The sequence below is a fragment of the Emys orbicularis genome, chromosome 1, assembly GCF_028017835.1.
Source record: "Emys orbicularis isolate rEmyOrb1 chromosome 1, rEmyOrb1.hap1, whole genome shotgun sequence".
Classification (NCBI taxonomy): domain Eukaryota; kingdom Metazoa; phylum Chordata; order Testudines; family Emydidae; genus Emys; species Emys orbicularis.
In genome coordinates, this window is record NC_088683.1 from 344,045,962 (window position 1) to 344,069,769 (window position 23,808).

General features: G+C 40.2%; 1 protein-coding gene across 3 annotated transcripts in view; it reads right to left on the reverse strand.

Moving 5' to 3' along the window:
* FAT3 (FAT atypical cadherin 3) overlaps positions 1–6,439 on the reverse strand; it is a 452,955-nt gene extending 446,516 nt beyond the window's left edge. For all 3 annotated transcript variants that reach the window (XM_065417527.1, XM_065417519.1, XM_065417510.1), the window contains exon 1: positions 3,148–6,439. In XM_065417527.1, coding sequence (XP_065273599.1) covers positions 3,148–6,439 — 3,292 coding nt within the window. The remainder of the gene's footprint in view (positions 1–3,147) is intronic.
* Positions 6,440–23,808: the final 17,369 nt, after the last annotated feature.

Below are 23,808 nucleotides of genomic sequence, written 5' to 3' on the forward strand. Positions count from 1 at the left end.
TCACCCATTTGGCAAACAGATCAAATTTTGCACTCAGATTACAAGGGTGCAAAATAACACCCAAAGCATCAAAACTTGTTGTCCACATATCCTCGATCGCAACTGTAGTCACCTTTCTGGGTGGCAAAAAGCACCTGATTTCTTCAATTAATTGAAGATTTTTTTAAAAGATTTTTTTAAAGAATCAATATTCTGTGTAATCACCAGGACAACTGAAGGAAAATTCTTTTTTTAAATGCTCTGCTGCTAGGTAATCTTTCAAAACAGTCAAATGAAATACTGATAAGGGGCTTGTTTGATTACAATTTTAAAATATGTTTTCAAATGTGAAAGAAAAATGTATTTATTCCTATATTTATTTATTTTTTAAAAAAGGATCTATCCCAAAGATTAATTAATTTAGGCTTCAATTCAGGAAAGCATCTACTTAATTTGAAGTAGATGGTTAAGTCCCATTGAAGTCAAGCACATGGTTAATTAAGTATGCACTGTATTTTGCTGATCTGGGACCATAATCCATTGTAGGCGATCAAATCTTTCAAACTAGTTGGGGCACAGGTTAAAAATCTGGATAATCTAGTTAAAGAAAGTCTTCAATGAACCCCTAATTTTTCAGAATTTCACCAGGTAACTTCCATTGCCTTTAGCTGGATTTATTTTGTTTAATCCTAAATATGACGATTTGGGGACTCTGTCTATGCAGAGAGTATGAATTCTGTTTGATATTGGAGGCTTTTTATAGGTATCTGCGTCAGGCTGCAAACTCCATTCTGAATGTGGGGCTTGCTGCCTTCTCTGTTGCTCTTTTAACTCCATATTGGTCTGAAATTTCAAGGGACAGTGGCAAAGAGATAATAATAGAGGGTTGTTCAGCCTTGATGGTCTTCTATTCAAACAGATTTCAGAGGGGTAGCTGTGTTAGTCTGTATCAGTAAAAACAACGAGGAGTTCTTGTGGCACTGTAGAGACTAACAAATTGCTGTATATTTATACCTGTTTATTGTATTTTCCACTCCATGCATTTGATGAAGTGGGTTATATCCCACAAAAGCTTATGCTCAAATAAATTTCTTAGTCTCAAAGGTGCCACAAGGACTCGTCGTTGTTTTTATTCAAACAGAAGCACCCTTGGACAAAGAGTTAGCTGCCACCCAGAAGAATCAGTCTGCCCAGGTGGGGATCAGATCACCTGGTGAGGGACTTTGATCAGGTTGAACAGCGGGGTCACTTGACAAAGGGGATGAGAAATTATAAAAGAGAGAGTCTCTCAACAGTCATTTTGACAAGAGACCACAAGTAGAGGAAGCTTGAGAAGAAGTATGGAAGGACCCTCACAGCAGAGGTTTCCTCTCTAGAGTGGTAAGGAAATTGAGATGGGGGAATGCACACAGGTGTGGTTATTTTGTCTAGATCAGTGTATTTCTTGTGCTATCCAAGTAAAGAGAAATTGTGTTTAGAATCTTGTGCAAAGCCGGTCTGCGTGTCTGTTAGCTTTTACTGTCACCTGCCCCTGAAGAGGTGAACTATATACTGAGAGCACCTACACAGCTGGAGTTCTGAGAGAAGGTGTGTATAACCTAAGGGGAAGTCGGAGGGGTTATCACGAGTCTCAGGGACTATGCAGTTAGACCGTGGGGTCTCAGCTATCAGGAGAGAGTGCTAAACAGAGGATCTGCACCCCAAGAGTGTACAGAGAGACCCCAGCCACGGGCAGTGTCTGGACTCTGTTCAGAGTCAAGAGAGTTAAAGCACATGGGGCCCAGTGAGGTGAGGGCCTAACACAACAGCATGGCGAGGGCCAGGTCAGAGGGAGCTCTAACAGAGCTCTGTGTGAGAGAGAGACACTATGCAACTCAGTAAGATTTTAGACCATCATTTTCAAACCTGCCCACCTAAAACTGTGTTTCTAAATCCATAATCATTTACCTAAATCAATGTAGCCCGAGCACCTACAGCTCCCATTATCTTCAGTTGGGGAGCTCAGCACTTATAAAGAGACCACTTTTAATGACAGCCTTGAATATTGCTTCGGGCACCCAAGTTTGCATTTTTTGGCCATACGGCTATAAATACATTGTTTGTGCCCAACTGCAGTATATAGACTGTAGCTCAAATAGGTTTGAGATGTTTTCAATGCTTTTACTTCATATTAGACCCACCATCTGTTTTTCATAACGTTCTGTTTAGAATTTTGATATTTGATTAAACAGTTTGAATTAGCCAAAACATACATTTTTAATCTAATGCTTTAATACCACGTTCAAAATTAAAAGCTTTAGAAAAAGAAACACATGGTCGACTTAAACCACAGCAAACCCAACATATTTAATGTAATTTCTTAAAATGCAAACTAATGTTTTCTAATTTCCACACTTAATCTAGTATCACAGCTGCACCATTACTGCCAACAGCTATTAGATACTTAAACAGCCAGCTCCTAAACTGTGTTTTACTACACAGCTTCTCCTGCTTGATTTTTATGTTTTATAATGCTGGTGGCTTTGTAGTTAAAATCTTTAAAAAACAAACTTCTTAATCAGCATTCAAATATTGTTTTCTATTGTGCATGTTTGAAATTTTATTCTTATGAAGAGAATCAATATTAGCACAAACTGAATGGTGCGTTATCTCAAAGCATATGATACAGCGTGACATATTGTTTCAAACTGCTGAATGCGAATGAAAAACAACAGCATGCCAGCATTATGAGTAATACCAGAGAAACAGGAATTCTTTCATCCCCAAACCTATTTCACACTCCTCATTTACGTTATTGGGTTCAACCTTTAGTCAAGGTCAAGAGTGCAGTGACAGTCTGCAGCAGTGACCTGAGTAATTTATAGTTATCAACAGATAATATGGTAGCTGTAATGGAATCCCCGCATTGCTTTTCAGTGGAACTGTATGGCGACTGCAAAGTAATGTGCATTATTTCACACCCACTGCGTGATGGATATATCCAAGTAATAAACTCTTGTTATATCTATGCCTGAAACATTTATATTTATAACTTTATCTTGCCTATTATGAAGAACTGAACTTATGTTACATTATGAAGTGAAATGATTATCCACATGCTTTACTTTTGTAAAAACTTCTATGAAGGTTAAAGTAAATAAAATAAATTAAGTAATATTCTAAACTTACCAGTTTCTTCATCTATGCTAAATCTTCCAAGGCCACTGCCATCCCTGATGGAATACTGGATCTCCCCATCCCTTCCAGAGTCTTCATCTCGAGCTGTCACTTGCAATACACTTGTTCCAGTGCGGGAATTTTCCTTTACAGTTCCAATGACTGCAAAGTCAGGGAAATAAGGAGTGTAGAGATTTTCATTAACATCCACCACTTCAACCTCTACAAAAGAAACGGAAGAGAGGGAAACTGGACGTCCTTTGTCTTTTGCACGCACAGTCAAGTTATAGAACTGCTGTTTCTCGTAATCGAGTTCTTTGTTCAAGCGGATAGTGCCGCTAGCTTTGTCTATTTCAAATCGTCCATTGTAATCGTTCACCAAAGAGTAACGCACTTGACCTCCCAAACCAAGATCTGGGTCATGAGTTTCTAGCCAAGCTATTACAGTGCCAACTGGCAGATCTTCAAGGACCTTCACACTGTAGCTAGATGGAATGAAAGCTGGAGAACAATCATTCACATCATCCAAAAAAACCTTCAGAGGAACAACAGAAAATTGCTGATGGCCAATCTCAGCTTTGTCCCTGGCCTCTATCTTTAGTGTATAGTTTGCTTTCGATTCCCTGTCTAGTTGGTCAGCCACATAAACTACTCCAGTCGAACTATTGATGGCAAACTGCTGTGTGTCTGTCAATACTGAGTAAGTCACTTCACCGCTAGATCCTAGATCTTTATCTCTAGCTTCTACTTGGATCATTTCTGTACCAATACTCATGCTTTCTAAAATATTAACTGAGTAACTATCCTGTAAAAAAACAGGACTGTTATCATTTGCATCCTCTACAGTTACAGTCAATAGTCTCCATGTAGATTTCTGGGGATTACCTAAATCATAAATTGTAATGTTAAGGAGATATAGCTCTGTTTTCTCTCGGTCCATGGGCATAAGAACTTTAAGAAGCCCTGTTTCCATGTCAATGTTAAAGCAACTATCTGTATTACCATCAGAAATTGTATAGACAACCTTCCCATTAAATCCAGAGTCCGCATCATAGGCTTTTATTTTCAGGATGCTAGCACCAACTGGAAGGTCCTCTCTAACCGCTACATCAGAGGGAAAGGATTTATCAAAGTGTGGAGCTTGTCTGTTAATCGAATAAAAATCAAGGAAGCCATCTTCTAAATTCAGCTTCACATTTGCTTTTGCCTTCTTGAGCAATTTCTCTGCCAGCTTCTGAGCAACTCTAGTCTCTCTACAACTAAAGGTCTTTGAAGACACTTTCCCATGTACTACTGAAATGTTAATGAACATGGCATCAGCAAAATTCTCTCCATCTGTAGCTGTGATCTTAAGGCCGAAATTGCTGTTCTTTATACCAGAATTAACAAGGGACTTTTTAAGTTGCAGCACACCGGAGTCAGGATTTAAATAAAAAATCCCAAGATCATTTCCAGAGATTATTTTGTATTTCACTAGTTCTAGCTCATCTATATCTATTGCAGATACAGCAGTGATGTGACCACCAATGGGAAAGTCAGATGAAATCACTCCCTGACAAGCCACTTTCTCAAACAACGGCTTGTTATCATTGACATTGCCTACGTATATAGTGACATTAACCTCACTTTCATGACGGTACGGCGAACCCCAATCGGAGGCTCTGACAATGAACCTGTAGCTCTCTGGAGAAGACTCAAAATCCAGTTCTTCAGAGGTGCTAATAACACCAGTAAATTGGTTTATAGAAAAGGGCAGTGAATTCAGACTGGCAATGCTGTATGTTATATATCCATTTTCTCCCCTGTCCTTGTCAAATGCTGAAACTGACAAAACACTGGTTCCTACAGGAACACTTTCATTGACAAAGGAGCTGTACGAAGGCTGTGTGAACTCTGGAGTGTGATCATTGGCATCTTCTAACCTGACAATAACTTGTGCTTTTAAATCACCACCTTTGTTTACTACTTCTAACTCATAGAGTTCCTTCTCAATGATTTTCAAAGGGTGAGCGGTGATAATAAGACCTGTCCTGGGATTAATCTTAAAATATTCAGCATCCTGATTAGGAGCTATTATATATTCCACACCTTGTGGTTCAGGCACCAACTTAACTATAACTACCACTACTCCAGGAGGGGAAAATTCACTGATTGACACATCATAAACTTCCTTTTCAAACTTTACTGGGACACTTTCTCTCTTGGGACTAGTGATGTGGACCAGTTTGACTGCAGAAAACTTCTGAGGAGACCCTTTGTCCTTTGCTTGGAGAGTAAGATTGTAACCATAGGGGAAGTTGTCCCAGTCAATGGGTTTTCTCTCTTTGATTTTGTACTCATTAATCCATTTTCCCTCCTTAGCCAGAAAGAACTGTTCTAAGGGATCTCCAGCTACGATGGAAACAGATTCAATCTCCCCATTAGCTCCTTCATCTAGGTCATCAATGTTAATAACAGCATACGTAGGCTCCTTGTCTAATGGAAAGGGTATGTGGGTTACCACACTTATGGTTGGGGCGTGTTCGTTTATACGTTCAATATGAACATAAAGCTTGGCAGTGCTGCTTACTCCATTGTTTCCATAAAGTTTCATCCCACGATCCACAGCCAGAACTTCAAGGTCATATCTGTTTTTCTCATCATAGTTTAACCGGCCACTTAAAGAGATAACTCCGCTAGTTGGGTGAACTGAAAAGAGATCAACTTTGTTTTTGAAGTAGTAATAGAATTCGCCATTGGACCCAATATCTGCATCTGTTGCTGTCACCTGTGCAATACTAGTCCTTAAAGGAGTGCTTTCTGCTATCGTCACAGAGTAAGTGGTTGGTGAAAACAAAGGTCTTAGATCATTCATATCCAAAACCTGGATATTCACTTTTGTCCATGCTTCTAAGTCCTCTCCTCTGACAGACCCTTTTACTATCAATAAATAGTTATCTTGGATTTCTCTGTTTAATATAGCAGAATTCCCACCTTTAGTTCTTATTCTGAGAAAGCAGAAGTCAGCAATTATGACTTCTTCTGCTTTGAAAAAGCCTTCATCATCGCCAGACACTATCCTGTATTTGATATCCCATGAAAGATCTGCCAATGTAATACCCATTCTACTTGGACTGTTGACATAGGTCCTGGCTGCAGAGTTCTCGTACACTGTAGCATTGTAAATGGAATGCGTAAAGTGAAAGCCGAGTGGTATTGTCCCTTGAAGCCCCTGGCAAACGCAGGCCAAAAGCTTGACAAGCAGGATGGTGAGGCAAGACAATGGGGGTCTTGTGCCTGACCAGCAGCCCATATTCACCTCCATCACATCATTCTTTCATCCTAAGGCAAAAGAAGAGAAAAGAATAATTAATCATAATTAATAATGGGGAGGGGAGAAATCTGCACTGAAAAATGTCATTTTAAAAAAAAAAGTGTTCAGTAATTGCATTATTAAGAAGTAATGGTGGCAGCCACTGCCGAGTAAATGTGGTAGAACTGAAGTAGAGAACGTTAGTCTAATAGTGATTCTGTGATATATTACACTTTGGGAGGACTTGCCACTGTATCGACATATAGGACTATATGTTACTGGATTATAAAAAATAGGAAATCACCAATCCCAAGCATATACCCCTCTCCCCCATCAAAAATAATAATCACTGTGACATAAACAAAAAGAAAACACCCACAAAACCCCAAACAGGATAATACAAGACAGGATGAACGACACACAGTGACTACAGATGATAATCACTGCTAGTCCACCAGGGCCCAGACTTATTAACTTCCAAGGCATGCTACATCTTTTTGCTCCAGTATTTGAGGTGGGAACAGTTGCTATTGCTTTATGTGTAATAATATGGTGGGCAAGTATCAAGTTTTGCAAAGTCTAGAATGGTAAAATAGTACAAGGAGCAAACAATGGTACACATAAACACTGACCAGTTCATTACTGTAGTTATATATTCCTATATAAAATAATTAAGAATGAATTAAGATTGCTTAAGTACATACATACACCCATACAAAGAGTATGATAAAGAGGTTGCAAAGCAAAGTTAAGGTTGTTTGAAAGACATTAACTCTGCCCCTTCGTGCACATATATTACAGTACAGTCTGCAATTACATGAGCACATACTTTGTTTTTTTCATGTGCCTTCTCTGCTTCATTCTGTGTGCATGTAATATAATGCACAGTGAATGAGACAGGTTTTAAACATTTTTATCCTCACTATTCAATAGTTGCTGGTTGTCTCTGTAGCAGGAAGAGAGCCTGAAACATAAGCCCTTGTATCAGAGGCCTGAGCTAAAGTAATGGTCATAACTTGCTAATATAAAGCAAAGTTAAGTTGTGAGCAAGAGGCAGGCCCTGCTCACAGAATCTGGCAAGAACAGGGCTGATATTGCAGAAACTCTATTTCCTACGTAGTGCTAGGCATAAGAATATATAAGCAAACACATTCCAGAAAGACAGTACCAAAACACCTCGATACCAAACACATTCCCCAAAGATAACAGGAACACACTGACCCTGCTTAAAGATAAGGTCAGGATGACAGCATAACATATAGAGATATTTTGATCGAACCAACATGTACAAGGTAATGGGTGGCACCCAAATACGTCAGAGGGTGGCACCTAGATACAAATGGGGTAATACATAATGTTTGTATCTGTGTATAAAGATGTATCTCAGAGGGAGTGTCTTTGTCTGGCTGAGGGGAGAATGGAAAGTCCCGCCATTCACTGAGCTGGCCCATTGTCACGAGCATACATGTGTTAGTGTATCTGTAACCATTGAGCCGGGGCATTAGCACCGTGCTTTGTCGGCAATAAACCTGACCAAGTTCCTTCGCAGAAAACCGAGTCTGTGGATTTATTGGGCAGTTCAATTGGAGCCTGCTGTACAGGCTATCTTGCCAGAGTCAGTACAGCATGCACAGAGAACACACACACGCAGCCGAACAGCTGACCACAGTCTCATTAGCTGCACACTGTCCAAACTTCATATTCCTGGGGAACATCTTTGGAATTTCTAAATGTTATAAATCACAATTTCCTAACTAAAAAGTGTTGCATCCAACACAAGGGAATTCTGTATTAGACTTCATCTTAACCGATAAAGAGGAACTCATCACAGAACTAAAAATTAACAGTAGTTTAGGTACAAGTGATCATGACTTGATCCCATTTATAATGTGCAAACACAACAAAGTCCAGACCAGTGATTTATATACTTGATGTTTTAAAAGGGCCGATTTCACAAAGTTGAAAACAATTATGGGTCAAATCAGTTGCGAGGAAGAATTTAATCAGAAAAATATGAATGATAATTGGGAACTGTTTAAGAACCCTTAACTAGATGCCCCACAAGCTGCAATTAAGAAAAGGCGGTATTGGTTAAAGAAATTACCTGGTTTAGAGCGGAGGTGAAGGCAATTATAAAAAAATAAATATATTTAAACATAACAAATGAAAGAAAATATAAGTTGATAGTAATGAATATAAATCAAAAAGCTAAGAATTGTAGAAAATTGATCAGGAAAGCAAAAGGGACACAAGGAGAAATTTATAGCCAGCAGAGTTAAGGACAAAACCACCTTCTTATTAAGCATATTAGGAACAAAAAGAGTCCTAATTATGGTATTGGTCCACTACTAGATGCTAGAATTATCAATGACAATGCAGAACAGGTAGAAGTATTCAATCATAGAATATCAGGGTTGGATGGGATCTCAGGAGGTCATCTAGTCCAACCCCCTGCTCAAAGCAGGACCAATCCCCAGATAGATTTTTACCCCAGTTCCCTAAATGGTCCCCTCAAGGATTGAACTCACAACCCGGGGTTTAGCAGGCCAATGCTCAAACCATTGAGCTATCCCTCCCCCCATAATAAATATCCCTGTTCTGTATTGGGGGAGGGGGGAGAGTGCAGGGGGAAACAGATGATATAGTCATATCATATGATATAGTCATATCATATGATATAGTCATATCATATGATAACATGCTTTCCATTACACTGGTAGCTCAGGAAGATGGTAAATAGCAGCTGCTAAAGTTAAAGTTAGACATTTTTAATTCAGCAGGTCCAGGTAACGTGGAGCATAGGGGAAATTACAGAAGAATGGAAGAAAGCTAATATTGTGCCAATATTTTAAAAGGGTAAATGGGATGATCTGGGTAATTATATGCCTGTCCGTCTGACATCGATCCCCAGCCAGATACTGGAGAAACTGATACAGAACTCAATTAATAAAGAATTAAAGGATGGTAATATAACTAATGCCAATCAATATGGGTTTTATGAAAAACTGATCCTGTCAGAATAACTTGATAACTTTTTTTGATGAGATTGAAGTTTGGCTGATAAAGGTAATAGTCATGATGTAACTGACATTTTGATTAAAAACTAGAATGATATAAATTAAAAAGGCACACATTAAATGGATTAAAAACTGGCTAACTGATAGATCTCAAAATGTTGCTGTAAACAAAACAAAATCATCACTACAAAAATTAGGGGAGAGGTAAGTAATGAAGAGGGCAGGTCACTGATACAGAGCGATCTGGATCACATGGCAAGCTGAGCACAAGCAAGCAATGTGTGTTTTAATACAGCTAAATGTTAATATACGCATTTAGGAACAAAGCATGCGTAGGCTTGGCTTACAAGATGGGGGACTGTCCTGGGAAGCCGTGACTCTGAAAAAGATTTGGGGGTCATAGTGGATAACAAGAGTGTCCAGTGGTACACTGTGGACAAAAGGGCAACAGGAGAATCTCAAGTAGGAGCACAGAGGTTATTGTACCTCTGTATTTGGCACTGGTACAACTGCTGCTGGAACACTGTGTCCAGTTCTGATTTCCACACTTCAAGAAGGATGTTGAAAAACTGGAGAAGTTTCAGAGAAAAGCCATGAGAATGATTAAAGGATTAGAAAACCTGCCTTATAGTGATAGACTCAAGGAGGTCAATCTATTTAGTTTAACAAAGAGAAGCTTAAGGGGGGGGGGGGGCTTGATTAGTCTATAAGTACCTACACTGGGAGGAAATATTTAATAATGGGCTCTTTAATCTAGCAGAGAAAAGTATAATATGATCCATTGGCTGGATACTGAAGCTAGACAAATTCAAACTGGAAATAAAGGTATAAATTTTAACAGTGTGTCTTATTAACTCCTGGAACAATTTACCAAAGGTTGTGGTGGATTCGACCATGCTGACAACCTGTAAAATCAAGATTGGATGTTTTTCTAAAAGATCTGCTCTAGGAACTATTCTGGGGGAGTTCTTTGGCCTGTGCTGGACAGAAGGTCAGACCAGATGATCACAATAGTCCCTTCTGGCCTTGGAATCTATGAATGAAGCAGGGGTCTTCAAGACCTCTGCCCCAGGTTTGCACATCCTGTCCACCAACAGCTTAAATGCATTCCCATTCACTACACAGACCAACTAACACAAACTTTCTTAGATACAGCTACTAGGGAATTACAAGCGTGTGTGTGTACAGTAGTTGGTTTCCTTCTTGATTGGTCTTATTTTCTAAAAAAAACAAGCATAGGTGTTGGATGAAGTGGTTTCCATTGTGTACAGGCTTTACAGTTTGGTTCAATGCCTCTCAGCAGCCCCACTACACAAATTGTTCCAGCACCCCTGAAAACAAGCAGATTTCTTTTACAAATCTGTTTTTATCCCAAGCTGAATACCAAGATATTTCAAGTATATTCACTTATTTACTACCATTACACTCCGTATTATGAATTTCTACAAGAAGTTTACAAAACATAAAAACAGAATGATGTATATTGCTGAAACATATTGAGAGTTATTGTTCAATGACATTTGCAATATTGTTTCCACTTGATACTTTCTACTTTTAAAAAAGATTTAGCTAATTCATTAGTAAGTTTACAAAAAATAAGAATGATTCTCTGTATATAGAGCCTGATCCAAAAGCTATTTAAATCAATGGGAATCTTTCCACTGACTTCAAATGGCTTGGAGTGTGCCCATAATGAACACAAAATAGTAAAGTATCAGAGGGGTAGCCGTGTTTGTCACTTTTTACAGATCCAGACTAAGAGTCCTGTGGCACCTTATAGACTAACAGACGTATTGGAGCATAAGCTTTCGTGGGTGAATACCCACTTCGTCACGTCTGACGAAGTGAGTATTCACCCACGAAAGCTTATGCTCCAATACGTCTGTTAGACGAAGTGGGTATTCACCCACGAAAGCTTATGCTCCAGTATGTCTGTTAGTCTATAAGGTGCCAGAGGACTCTTTGTCGCTTTTTACAAAATAGTAAGTTAACATTAAAAAACTGATGGTTTTTCAGGCATCTTAAGAGTGTTTGTTGCCAATTACTTTCATAGCTAGGAGTGAAAATCCTAAAAGCTCCTTTTAAAAGACAATTGCTATAAGACCCCCCATTGCTCTTATTTTCATAGAAAAGGAAACATTTCAAAGCTGCTTGAAACTGTAATAAAGGAAATGTCAGAACACAGGGCAGAAAGGGGTAGGAAGAGTTGTTGGGAATGACAGCGGTTAGCTTAAGTTTCCAATGTGAGTTCAATACCCATTGGGAGATATACAAATTGCATATGAGTTTCAGAATATGAATTCAAGTCAGAGTTAATGCTTCCTGTATAATAGTATGATGATTGCACTTTTAAGTACTGAGGGCAATCAATTTATTTTACTGGCATTATGTACATCAAAACACTTTAGCTTCCTCATTCCAGAGTCTCTATTCCACGGCCTAACAGCTTAATCAATAATATTTGATCAACTCTCCCAAGTGTTTATCAAGACAGTTATTTTCATAGGCAATTTCTCCCCCCCATCAGGTTTTCTTTTGTGTTGTATAAACGAGACAACAGAAGTCTCTTTTACTGGAGATGATATAACCCACCAGCTGGGTCTGTTACTGGACAAATACTCCTCCACATCTCGATCAGCCTCATTCTGTAATTTAAACATGAATGTGATTATTAGGAACATATCAAGCGATTCACAAAAGCAAGTAACACTGTTAACCCATGGATGCACACAGTTATACACTGCCGTTTCCTCACGGAAACATGCTTTGGGCATTTGCAAGCCCTGGTTTCACCCAGGTTATTGATTCCTGATAAAAGCTAAGATGGCACTTTCTCTTCTGGTGGGGAAAGATGGGGGTTTATTGTCATCTCGTGCACCAAAAAGGCTTGAGCAGTTGCTATTCTTCCAGAACAGCAAATCTTTTTAAACTTAACCCAACGGGATGAAAAACGGACGGGCCCTTATTTTCATGGGACTTCATCTGATTCATTCCAGGCGCTGCTACTAAAAAAATGCTGCTTCAACCTAGCGTGGGAGACAATGTTGTACAACAGAAGGTATCCACAATAAATGCCACTGAGAAAAAAAGCTGGCATGGGGGCTGATTTATGGAAACAGGAATTATAACAAGTTAGAGAAAATTAATACCAAAATAAAAGACTGTGCTGGTTATGTGGTGTGGCATTGTTCAAATACTTACCAGGCCGACCACTGTTTGGCCTTTGTCACAAGGATGCTTTAGACTCTTCCCTCTGCAATGCAATCATGGCCTCAACCCAACGTTCAAAGGAGACTTACGCCTTCTGAAGTAACCCAAGTGAAATTTTTGCAGGTTTACAACAGAAAATGATTTTACGTTTCAATTGAACAGCAGCTCTGCAGCCTATAAGCACTAAGCCTCTGAGTAAAGCAGAGAAGAGCAGCATCTCACTTATACCCAGTCTGGGGTGGCCTAGCTCCTGGCTAAGTCCACACAACAGCTTCCTCCAGCGAGTTTCTCTCTGCCACAAAGCCTCTTAGTGGTCATTACACATGTCCCCAAGACTTCCACACTCAACTCCCTGAGATCAGTTTCCCCAAGAAATTCATTACTACAAATAAAAATGATGTACATGTTTACCCTTAGGTTAGCCAGACTGAAGGACTTACATGTTTCAGAGGCAGAAATTAAGCAACAGATATTTATGAAGTTATATTATCTCAAACACCTAATGAAAAAGTTCACGTAACTACTACAAGGCAGGGAATATATTAGGGCAACCTTTGCTCTTTTCCCAAACCACAGAGCTCTCTCTCTCTCTCTCTCTCTCTCTCTCACACACACACACACACACACACACACTTTATAACAAATACCTTTATCTATATGGAAACACATCACAGCCAGACACTGTTTTCAAAAATATTTAAAGAACTCAGGCCAAAACCTAATCTCAATTACTCTGGTTTTATAGCAGCATAAATCCAATGACGTACATGGAGTTACCCTGGATTTACAACAGTGTAGATGAGATCAGGATTTGACCCTTGGGCCCTAAATTCTACCCAGAAAAAGTGCACGTACATCCTATTTGTGGGTACAACTTTGGGTTCAGCATTCGGAAAACCAGCCCTTAATGTTACGCAGTATCAAACTTAGAAGTGATGGGATATATTTTACAGTAAAAGGCTCCTCATGGCAATTTTTCATCCTTCCACATATTCCTCAGAATAGCTCAGTGTCCCAGTGGATGACCTATTCAACGGGCACTTGGGACTATATAGGAATGTACTTATTTATTTACTGAGTCCCTTTCATATCAGATATTTCTTTTAAAGAGCCTCATAATGCATACATGCTTGCCGCACAGGAAATGTCATGTGATATAGGAACAAAGTAAAAAGTAACCCACAATAAATGGAGACATCACTTTATAAGCACTCGTCAAAAAAATGCTACGCTTTCAAGTAACGAGGAAGATTGTTATTACTTCAGTTTGATTTTGAAATGTTTGGGCAGGAACTTTGCCAAAGAATTTCCTGACACTGCCTACAAGATTCATTTAAAAGCAAGAAATTAGCTCTCCCTTAAATGCAAAAATTAAAAATGAAAGTCATGTTACCAATATACAGGGAGCCAGCCAAGGTGACTCTAGCTAAGAGTGCAACACCCTAGCACAACAAATCTCTCTAAACGAGGCAGGAATTTCAGGTGCTTTGCAGATACCAGGATCAGGGCCATTTTTTATATTATGTTTGTACTTTACTATGTAGAGTAATTATGGTGTTTTCTCCGCACTCCCAAGCGCATACAATGTGGGTGTGGTGAAGGACATAGTGTAGATATGGCTTTCATGACTGTTGTTATTGGGCGGATGATTTTGTATTGATGGTGCATTTCGATCCAAAGCTCTTTGAGCAGGGTCCATCCTTTTGTTTTCTGTTTCTACAGCATCTAGCACAATGGCGGGGGGGAGGAGGGGGAGGTTCCTGGTCCATGACGAGGGCTCCTAAGCACTACTGCAATGAAATGAAACAACAACAGTAATAATCAGAGGCAACCTCTTACTGTACACACAACTGTATTTTGAGGTTTCTAACCACTGGAAGAGCCCCCAGAGGAACGGACAGGTATTTAACAAAATGAAATTAATACATTTTTGCAGAGACTAACTTACTTTAAAATCAGTCAGCTAGTTATGGAATTAGTATTTAATATTCCTATGACAAGAGCCCAATTATGATGGAGGCCGCACTGTGCTCGATGCTGTACGTCCCTCGGCCCGCGCCGCTTCCAACAGCTCCCATTGGCCTGGAGCAGCGAACCACGGCCAGTGGGAGCTGCGATCGGCCGGACCTGCGGACGGGGCAGGTAAACAAACCGGCCCGGCCCGCCAGGGGCTTTCCCTACAGAAGCGGCGACCCCAGTTTGAGAAACACTGATATAGTTATATTTGCTATTTATTATTAGTCTACCTATATAAAGTAATCAACAACGATCATCATCTGTCCCTTAACCTAGCCACTGCTAATTGCATGTCTTGAGGAGTACGCTTAAAAGAAGGAATTCCATGCGAGTGCAGAGGGTGAGAAGGTGCCGAGACATTGGGCTTGTCTCCACTTACTGGGGGATCGACGCTGCGGCCATCAATCCACTGGGAGTCGATTTAGCGGGTCTAGTGAAGACCCGTTAAATCGACCGCCAATCGCTCTCCAGTCGACTCCAGTACTCCACCGGAACGAGAATCATAAGGTAAGTCAATGGGAGAGTTTCTCCTGTCGACCTAGCGCAGTGTAGACACCGCAATAAGTCGACTTAAGCTACGTTGACTCCAGCTACGTTATTCACGTAAATGGAGTTGCGTAACTTAGGTTGACTTAACCCCGTAATGTAGACTTGCCCATTGTGTGAGCAGCTGACAATCATGTAAATGAAATAACAAGGAGAGGAAAGTAAGGGGGGGGATAGCGTTCTGGAGGGCCTTGAAAGTGAATACAACAGGCTTGAACATGATGTGGCAAGCCACTGTTCCACACTCAGCTCTCCAGTGAGGAGCCACCCTGACTAACCAGTCAATAACTTCTATCACAATGAGTAACCATATATTCCAAACTATATGCAGCCTTCCTAGATTGCTGGAGCCCTTCATAGGAATACAATAATGCAGGGGTTGGCAACCTTTCAGAAGTGGTGTGCTGAGTCTTCATTTATTCACTCTGATTTAAGGTTTCGTGTGCCAGTAATACCTTTTAACGGTTTTACAAGAGCTCTTTCTATAAGTCTATAATATGTACCAAAACTATTGTTGTATGTAAAATAAATAAGGTTTTAAAAATGTTTTTAAAGCTTCATTTAAAATTAAATTAAAATGCAGAGCCCCCCTCGACCGGTGGCCAGGACCTGGGCAGTGTGAGTGCCACTGAAAATCAGCTCGCGTGCCGCCTTTGGCACGTGTGCCATAGGTTGCCTACCCCTGCAATAGTGCAATGTCAGAGTGAAGTTTCCTTTTTAACTCTTGGTTCCAATAATCTGGGCTGCATCTAGCACTAGTCTAGACCAGATCGGGGGTAGGGGGGGAAGGGAGGAGATTTGTCCAGTGTTACCATGCAGTGAACGATGCCTCTAAAGTAGCACCATCATTCACACAGTTAATGCAATGGGAAGGTATGAACTGAGTGCTCAGTGACCTCTGGGATGATTTTGTCTGCTGTGGCAGACTCTTTTGACCCAGAAGATCACCCTACCACTAAAGAATGAGTTTTACTATTTGAGGGAAGTGATATACATGCTTCTTGAATCAACTCTGACTATCCTTAACAAGTGCCAATCAAGGGGCAGTCTGTTCTCTGAGACCCTTTAAGCAAAATAAAAAGTGCATCCATCAGATTAGCTTGTTTATCAGACAGCTGTAGTAGGCTCATATCCTCTTTGGCAGACCAGCCACTAGAGGGAGACAAAGACCACGTTGTCATGGACTGAGATGGCATTTCTACCAGCCAGCTGGCTGGGTAAGGTCATTTATGGAATTTGTCAGATTGGAGGACAGCTGTCACCACAGTTGAGAATTCCCTCAGAGCTGCCATGAGACTGAAGGACAAAGCAGAACGTTGAAAGGAAAGAGAAACTGATCTGCGCCTCAAATTCCACATACACCTCAAGGATAGAACGAACCCCACCCCCACTTATCCTCCGAATGAACTCCCACTATTAAGAGAATAAGCTTGTCCCCGTTCCTAGAGGACACAAGCAGAATTCTGGGATAAAAATAAACAGTTTTTGTCCAGCTTTGCCAATGCCAAGTTTATTCCTTTTCCTCAGAGCCCTGGACTCTGAGGAACTAGGACTTGAACAGCGATCTGCTGAGACAGTAGCCTATAACACTAGACATCTGTAAAGTTTTTCTTTCCAGCGTTTGTGTTTAAGCCACAAGTTAGCATTCTAATGGTGCAGTTTTATGTTCTGAGACCGTGCTCTCTAAATCAATAATTTAACAGCTGATGAGTGCGTGTGGGAATTGAGCTTTACTGCCCTACAGATTCTAATGACAGCATGTCGGAGGCAGCAGAATTCTAATTCCTGATCAATGCTGAAGTCTAAATAACTCGTAGCAACGTGACACATCTGAAGTATGAGCAGCAGCTCAAGATTTTGTTAGACAGAAGCACCCTAAATCTTACTGATAACTCGTTCCTGTCACTTAGACTATTCAGGATAACAAGGTTAGGTAACTGTTCGAACAGTGTCACCAAGGGCCCAATCCTGCGGTTTCACTCAGGCAGATCCAGGGAGCCCTACCGATTTCAGTGGGGCTCCGCATTGGCACAGGGAGGACATCTTCCTTTTGACAAAACTGGGAACCACGTATGTGCATTTCACCAAAATAAAGGGCATAACAGGCAACAACAAAAGATTTCTGTCATGATCGGTTGTCTATATTGTAATGAACTCACTAGTGTGTTTTTATACCACTGACCTTAACTGGAAGGAAACTGCTTAAACTGTGTGTCTAGGCTCAAAGCTCATTTTTAGCACCAACAGGAGTAGAGTGATTTGGGAGCAGAAAGTCCAGAATTCTATTTCTGCCACCAAACAACCATAGTAAACGATTGTGAAAGTTGTGCTGTAGGTTGCCACGGATTCTTTACAGCATTTACCTACTTACACAGGCCTGATCATCTGCATTTTGTCAAATGCAATATGGTGCAATGTCTGGCAATGAGAAGTAACATACGTGTTCCTTTCACGTGTTCCTTTCACGACCCCCAACAATAGCTCAAAACAGATTAGCAAGAAGCAATGGTGATATTGGTTAGGAAAAGAAATAAAGATTGAAAACTGAAATTCATGTTGCGCCACAAGGCATTAGAAAACTAATGTTTGACCCCAAAACACAGCAGAGAGAGACTGATAGTAGATATGCTACTGACGAGAAAATGACCTTTCCCAGAGAGTAATCCCTTTGCAACAGGCAACACAGTAAATTCTAACTTCCGTCATAGCAGCAAATCCTTCGGCGGCCTGAATGTAATCTTGCACGAGAAAAGCCCACTCAGCATGAAGGAAGTGTAATTCAAGACAGCCCCAAGGAAGTGAAGATTCAACCACCCAGCAATGTGTTATGAATACCTTGCTTTGTTTTATACCAGGTGCGGGGGGGGGGGGGGGAAGAGGGGGAGATATTTCCATACACCAGTTAATGTCAAGTATCAGTTCATCATCAAATACTTCAAACTTCTGAATGTGATTTCAGTCATTTGTTGTCTTCTTGAGATGCTGGTGCGGTGGTAGAGCCTTTCAAACACACACACCCAGAGCATGAAACATGGCTTGGGGAAAGGAGAAAAAGAAAAAGGAATAATTTGCTGCCATGTGAACTGTGTCAGAAAGAGAATTCCAGAGCGCGATCTTACAAAGGGATTTTAGCTTGTCCCTTGGTAGTCCATTTGGCTGGAAACAAAGAATGATAAACAGTTTTCATGCCTTGTAGGTTCCCTATTCCCCCTCCCCCACTCTAGCACCTACTTTTTAATCCCTGTCAACTATTTTAAAATGGGGAAGCTACTGAGCAGTTTCAAATTCATCAAGCTATTTCATGGGGCTATCATTCAAAGGCCAGTATTTTAATTATTCCTTGTTTTTAAAAAGCTTTAACCAGTATATCTATTTTGATTACAATACTTTTGAGTTTTGTATTGAAACTTCATCCTATACAAGGTATGGCTATAGGAAATTTTGAAAGAATGCATTCCTTTTACTATTTCCACAATTATCCCATTATTATTAAATTAACTGTACAGCCCACAACATACTAGGTGCTTTACAGATATATAGAAGGTAGTCTCTTATTATTATTATTTTTATTGTGGTAGCACCCATGACCCCCCAGTCATGGACCAAGACCCTACTGCGCTAGGAGCTGTACAAACACAAAAGTAAAAGAAAAGTTTACAATCTAAGTTTCAAACAAGGATACAGAGAGACAGGCGGTGGAGCACAAAGAAACAAGGACTTATTCTAGGGCAGTTCTGCAAAGTTCCGCACTACATCAGTAGTCTGACAACCAACGACAAAGGCAAGCACTCTTCTGCGTGCAGGAACTTCCATGAGGGTATGCACATGCCATCCACATGAAGAGGGTATGTTTCTTTGTCCCCCCCTCTGTGCCAAGACTATGTATGCATCTTTATTAATCTGCTATTGCCTTCAAGCTAATGGAGACGGGGCCTTTCACTCAAGCTGTGAAGGCCCTTGTTTTTAGTGCCCAGCATGTTTTCACACATACACACACCCCGCATGCTCACTGCAAGTTCGTCTCCTGAATAAAAATTCAAAGAAATAGGGCTTTGTATTTAAAAATAGGTTTATTGTTTGATTGGGGTTTTTTTTAAAGCAGACATTTATTAGTTTGTTTGAAAAAAATCAATATTTCCAATATAAATTCTATGTTTAATTAACGTTTCCAGGATAGAGAGTGAGATCACTTTCCAATGGCTTTCCTAGAGTCAGTGATTATCTGTGACCAAAGGTCAAACTGGAAAAAAAAAAGGTGTTACTCACAGTAGATTTTGCAGATGTGAAAAAGATGAGTACACATGGTCTCTGAGATTAGTTCCTCCTTAATGCACTCCAAATATACTCTTGGTCTCTGCTGCCCTTGGATTCCCTGCAGTGAGGCTCATGTGACCCCAGTGGGCTTCTTGGATTCTGAGAGGCTCCTTGTTGACTGAATGATGGGAAAAGTGGCAGTATTCTTGGAAACCCTCACCCATGGTGCCAAAGTCATGTGTCACTCACAGTACAGTATGAAGTTCTTTCATAATAGGATCCCCCTTCTCCTTTTTTACATGGTTTGACAAGCAGTGAAAGTATTATTATTGGTCAGTACAGTACACTGGACTTCTGGGTTAGAACCCACAGAACCAAATGGGACAATTCACACCTCTCAGAGCTGTTGTCCCAGGTACTGTAAATGCAGGTAGAGGTCACTTACTCATTGGCTTATGCTTTTGAGGCTCTCTCAGTAGCGATAAGAGTGAGAGACTTTTTTTTTTCATATTAAATGAAAGCTTAGATTCTGGAGAACCAGATGGGTAGAGTAAGAGGTGCTGATGCACTGTACTGTCATATACTGGCGGTGTTACAGCCCTGTCTCAGACTCTGACGAGGAGCTCTCTTCAGCAGGTTACACATACTGAGCCAGATCCTCTGGTACAACTGCTTGGTTTCATAGGCTGCATAACTAGCTAAGGGAGCATCACCCCAGTTCAAGAGGGATTCTCAAGTGATGTGGAAACTCCTATACCAACCCTTTCCAGCTGCTAACGTTGGGGACATAGCCAGAGGAAGGAAGCCCCTATGTGGTTCCTTTTCTGGTGTCACTAGCGGCTGGTGTAAAATAGAGCAGCCTTCCATCTGCTCTGCCCTACACCAAGAGGACCATATTGGTGCACAGGGGCTCAGGATAAAGGCAAATTGCTACTTTTACACAACCTCTATGGCAAACCTGGGCCACGTGCTCCTCAGCCACAGCCAAGGGTTTGTCCACCAGTTTCCTTGATAAAAGATGCAGAAAAAACTACTAACCTGTTTTCTGGGACTCAGATACCACAATGTAGATCATAGAATCATAGAATATCAGGGTTGGAAGGGACCTCAGGAGGTCATCTAGTCCAACCCCCTGCTCAAAGCAGGACCAATCCCCAGACAGATTTTTGCCCCAGATCCCTAAATGGCCCCCTCAAGGATTGAACTCACAACCCTTGGTTTAGCAGGCCAATGCTCAAACCACTGAGCTATCCCTCCCCCCAGTGTTTTGTTCCTCCTGTCTATACTCGTAGCAGGTGGATCACAGAAAACCAGACTGAAAGTGATGTTTCTCATGTTAAAACACAGTACACCTTTATAGACAAACTGCTGTACAAGGACTGGTTGTCACTTGTACTATTTCTCCACCCAGACCTGATCCTGCAGTCCTTACTCAGGCTAAGTGCTCCATAAAGTTAACAGGTATTTTGCAATATCAGCCTCCTTGGTTCTTTTAAGGCACGAGCCAAGAACAAAAAGTAGGGTTATGAAAGGAGCAGCGTTAAACACAGTAACACAAATTTTGCAATATTATAAATCCACACTGAAAAAAAAGCATGGCTCAATTGTGACGCTAACTCTTATGGGTAAGAAAAAAAAATTGTAAGCATAATATATTTCTATACAGCCTTTATAAAGAAAGATTCTGAACAGCTTTTGGCATTTGAAGAGAATTTCAATAAAGCAGAATGTACTGCAAAAACACTGTCTTACACCTGTCCCAGGAATTTATGTCCAAATGCTATTGTATTATTCTCTGTATTTTGTGTGTCTCTGGGGTGATGACTATATTTTATTAAATGAACTGTGATATATTGCTTTTAAAGAGAAAGTATTTGTAGGGAACGAAAGGAGCCTTTTTAATGCTAAGAGGAGCTGGCTCCCACTTAATTAACCCCTTTAGATAAGTGGCCACCTTAAAAAATATATTTATATGTACAGTGCATTTCATCTGAGTCCAACTGCTGTAATACTTCACTGAACTATACAGTATTCGTCACCTGAAGTAATTTAAGTAGAGCCCTGCATGGATGCAAAATTTGTATCCACATCCGATCTACAATCTGCAAAAATGATCCGCAGATATCCGCAGATTTGCAGGGCTCTAGATACAAAATTTATATCCGCACCTGAGCCGCGATCCACAAAACTGGTCCACGGATAACTACATCCACAGATGCACGTATCTGTGAATATAAAATCTGTGGATTTGCAGGGCTCTACATTTAAATGTCTAAATCCTTGTTGCTCTAGGATATTCATAAGGCCTTAGCGGTCTCAAAAGAATTGTTAAACATTGATTTTGTTTGACATGTAAAAATATTTCCGCTCTCCCCCCACCGCAAATGAGTTCTCAATATTTATCAAGTACCATTTCCAGTAAACGTAATTGATGTGTGTAATATGTATTGCAAAGCTATAGTGCTATCAAAAATCCAGATACACATACACACACATATACGGCGCATGCTACACATTCTGGCCAAAATGAAACAACAGTAATCATAGCACACTACAGAACTGTTAGTGCACAGTAGCAGGGTCCACTGGGCTGATGTGTGTGCAGCAGGCTAGACTGTTATCGATTTACAACCCAGCTTGCTGTGCACTACCTCTCTGTATAGATACATCCTTAGATGACTACAGATTTCATCACCTTAGCTTAGGTAACCAAGTTGGAAAATGCTGACCTTCAGTGATACTCACACGGTATAGTCTGAGGGAGAAAGGCTTCTCTATCACAAAAAACAGTAGTTACAAGAAACTTAACCAAAACTACCAACGTACCATAAAATATACATAATACTATTTAAAAAGGCACATTAAGTATAAAACTACACTTCGCATCAGTCATTTTAAAAACATGGCAGATTTTACTTGTCACCCAGCATTTAAACAGCTTCTCTTCGCTGCTGTTAGAGTCTTTGCAAACAAAACAGCATGAATTTGAAGCTGAAATGAATAGTAGCACTTCAATTCCTAATGAAACCGCATTCAACAATATAACTCCACTAACAACATGCAAGGTTTGCACATATTATGAAACATAACCTGCTCTTGGCTCAAAGTGAGCTGAACAAATTAGCTGACAAAATAATTTCCCTCTTGTTTTTCCTCTCTGGAAAGGAGAATAACAATCACTCATGAACTAAGGGAGAAACCTTTATTAAAACCATTAGAATAACCAAGCATCTTTAATGTTTGTCTTGTAATGATATGCTAAATGCTCAGTATCCAAGGAAACAGTGTTGTAATGAAGTTGGAGAGTACTGTATAAATGTGCCTCCTAAATCACCACATAGAATGTAAATTCCAACACCACTGGACAGTTTATTAGTGTGAAAACTGTCAATGCCTCCGACGCACTGATAGCTTAGACATGCTACAGCTTGGAAAAAAAAAAAAAAAAAAAAGCTAACAAGCTACCTTTAAAGAAAGGACCATTTTATCTGCCATGTATGAACAGTCTCCTCTTAGCATCTTGCTACAGAGCCTCTGAATGTGCCGTGTGATACTTCATGTATGTTAGTCACCTTTGTGACTTGTCAGTTGTTTGGGGGGTGGGGGGGGAAACAACCTTTAATTTTGAGTATCAACCATTAATTTTGAGCAACAAATGATACAAAGACATTTTCGTTTGCACACAACTTCCAAGTGGCGCTGAAATGTGCATCAGTAGAAATTTTACAACCTTCCACCGTAGTTAGGGAACCTAGTGGTCTGAAATTTATTTCTTTGATGCTGAGAAATCAGCCTATTCATGGGCTGAGTTACAGCTGCATTACTGGAAGTAATTTAAAAACAAATACTTATTTTCCATCATTTTTATTCCACACACAGTGTTATTTTCTAGGACCACAGGCAATTTTCAGGGCAGGAAGCCAATCTGAAATTGATTTGCACTTTGGGGGGTTAGCACTTGTACCATCACACAGTATTTCTGTTCTTGAAAAGTTTCTGAGGTTTCGTTTAGGAAAACGTTCAGTTGCTCTCATCACTGCCTGAGTAGCTTACTCCATATAACAACCTTAGTTTAAAGAAATTCCACTGTCCACTGTGTTCACTGACCCAGCCATTCTTTCATTGAGCTTTGGTGTCCTCTACTTTTAGCAGCTGACGCAGCTTTGTTGTGTATATACACCTCAGAATTCCAACGTCTTCAGTAATCTCATCTTTCTCCATGACCTTTGCATCCTTGTAGAATTTAAGTTTCCTCTTGGTGCATCATTTCCACATCCACAATACCCTTTATATAAGAATACAGACAAAATTCCATACGTTATTTCAAATGTTACCTCC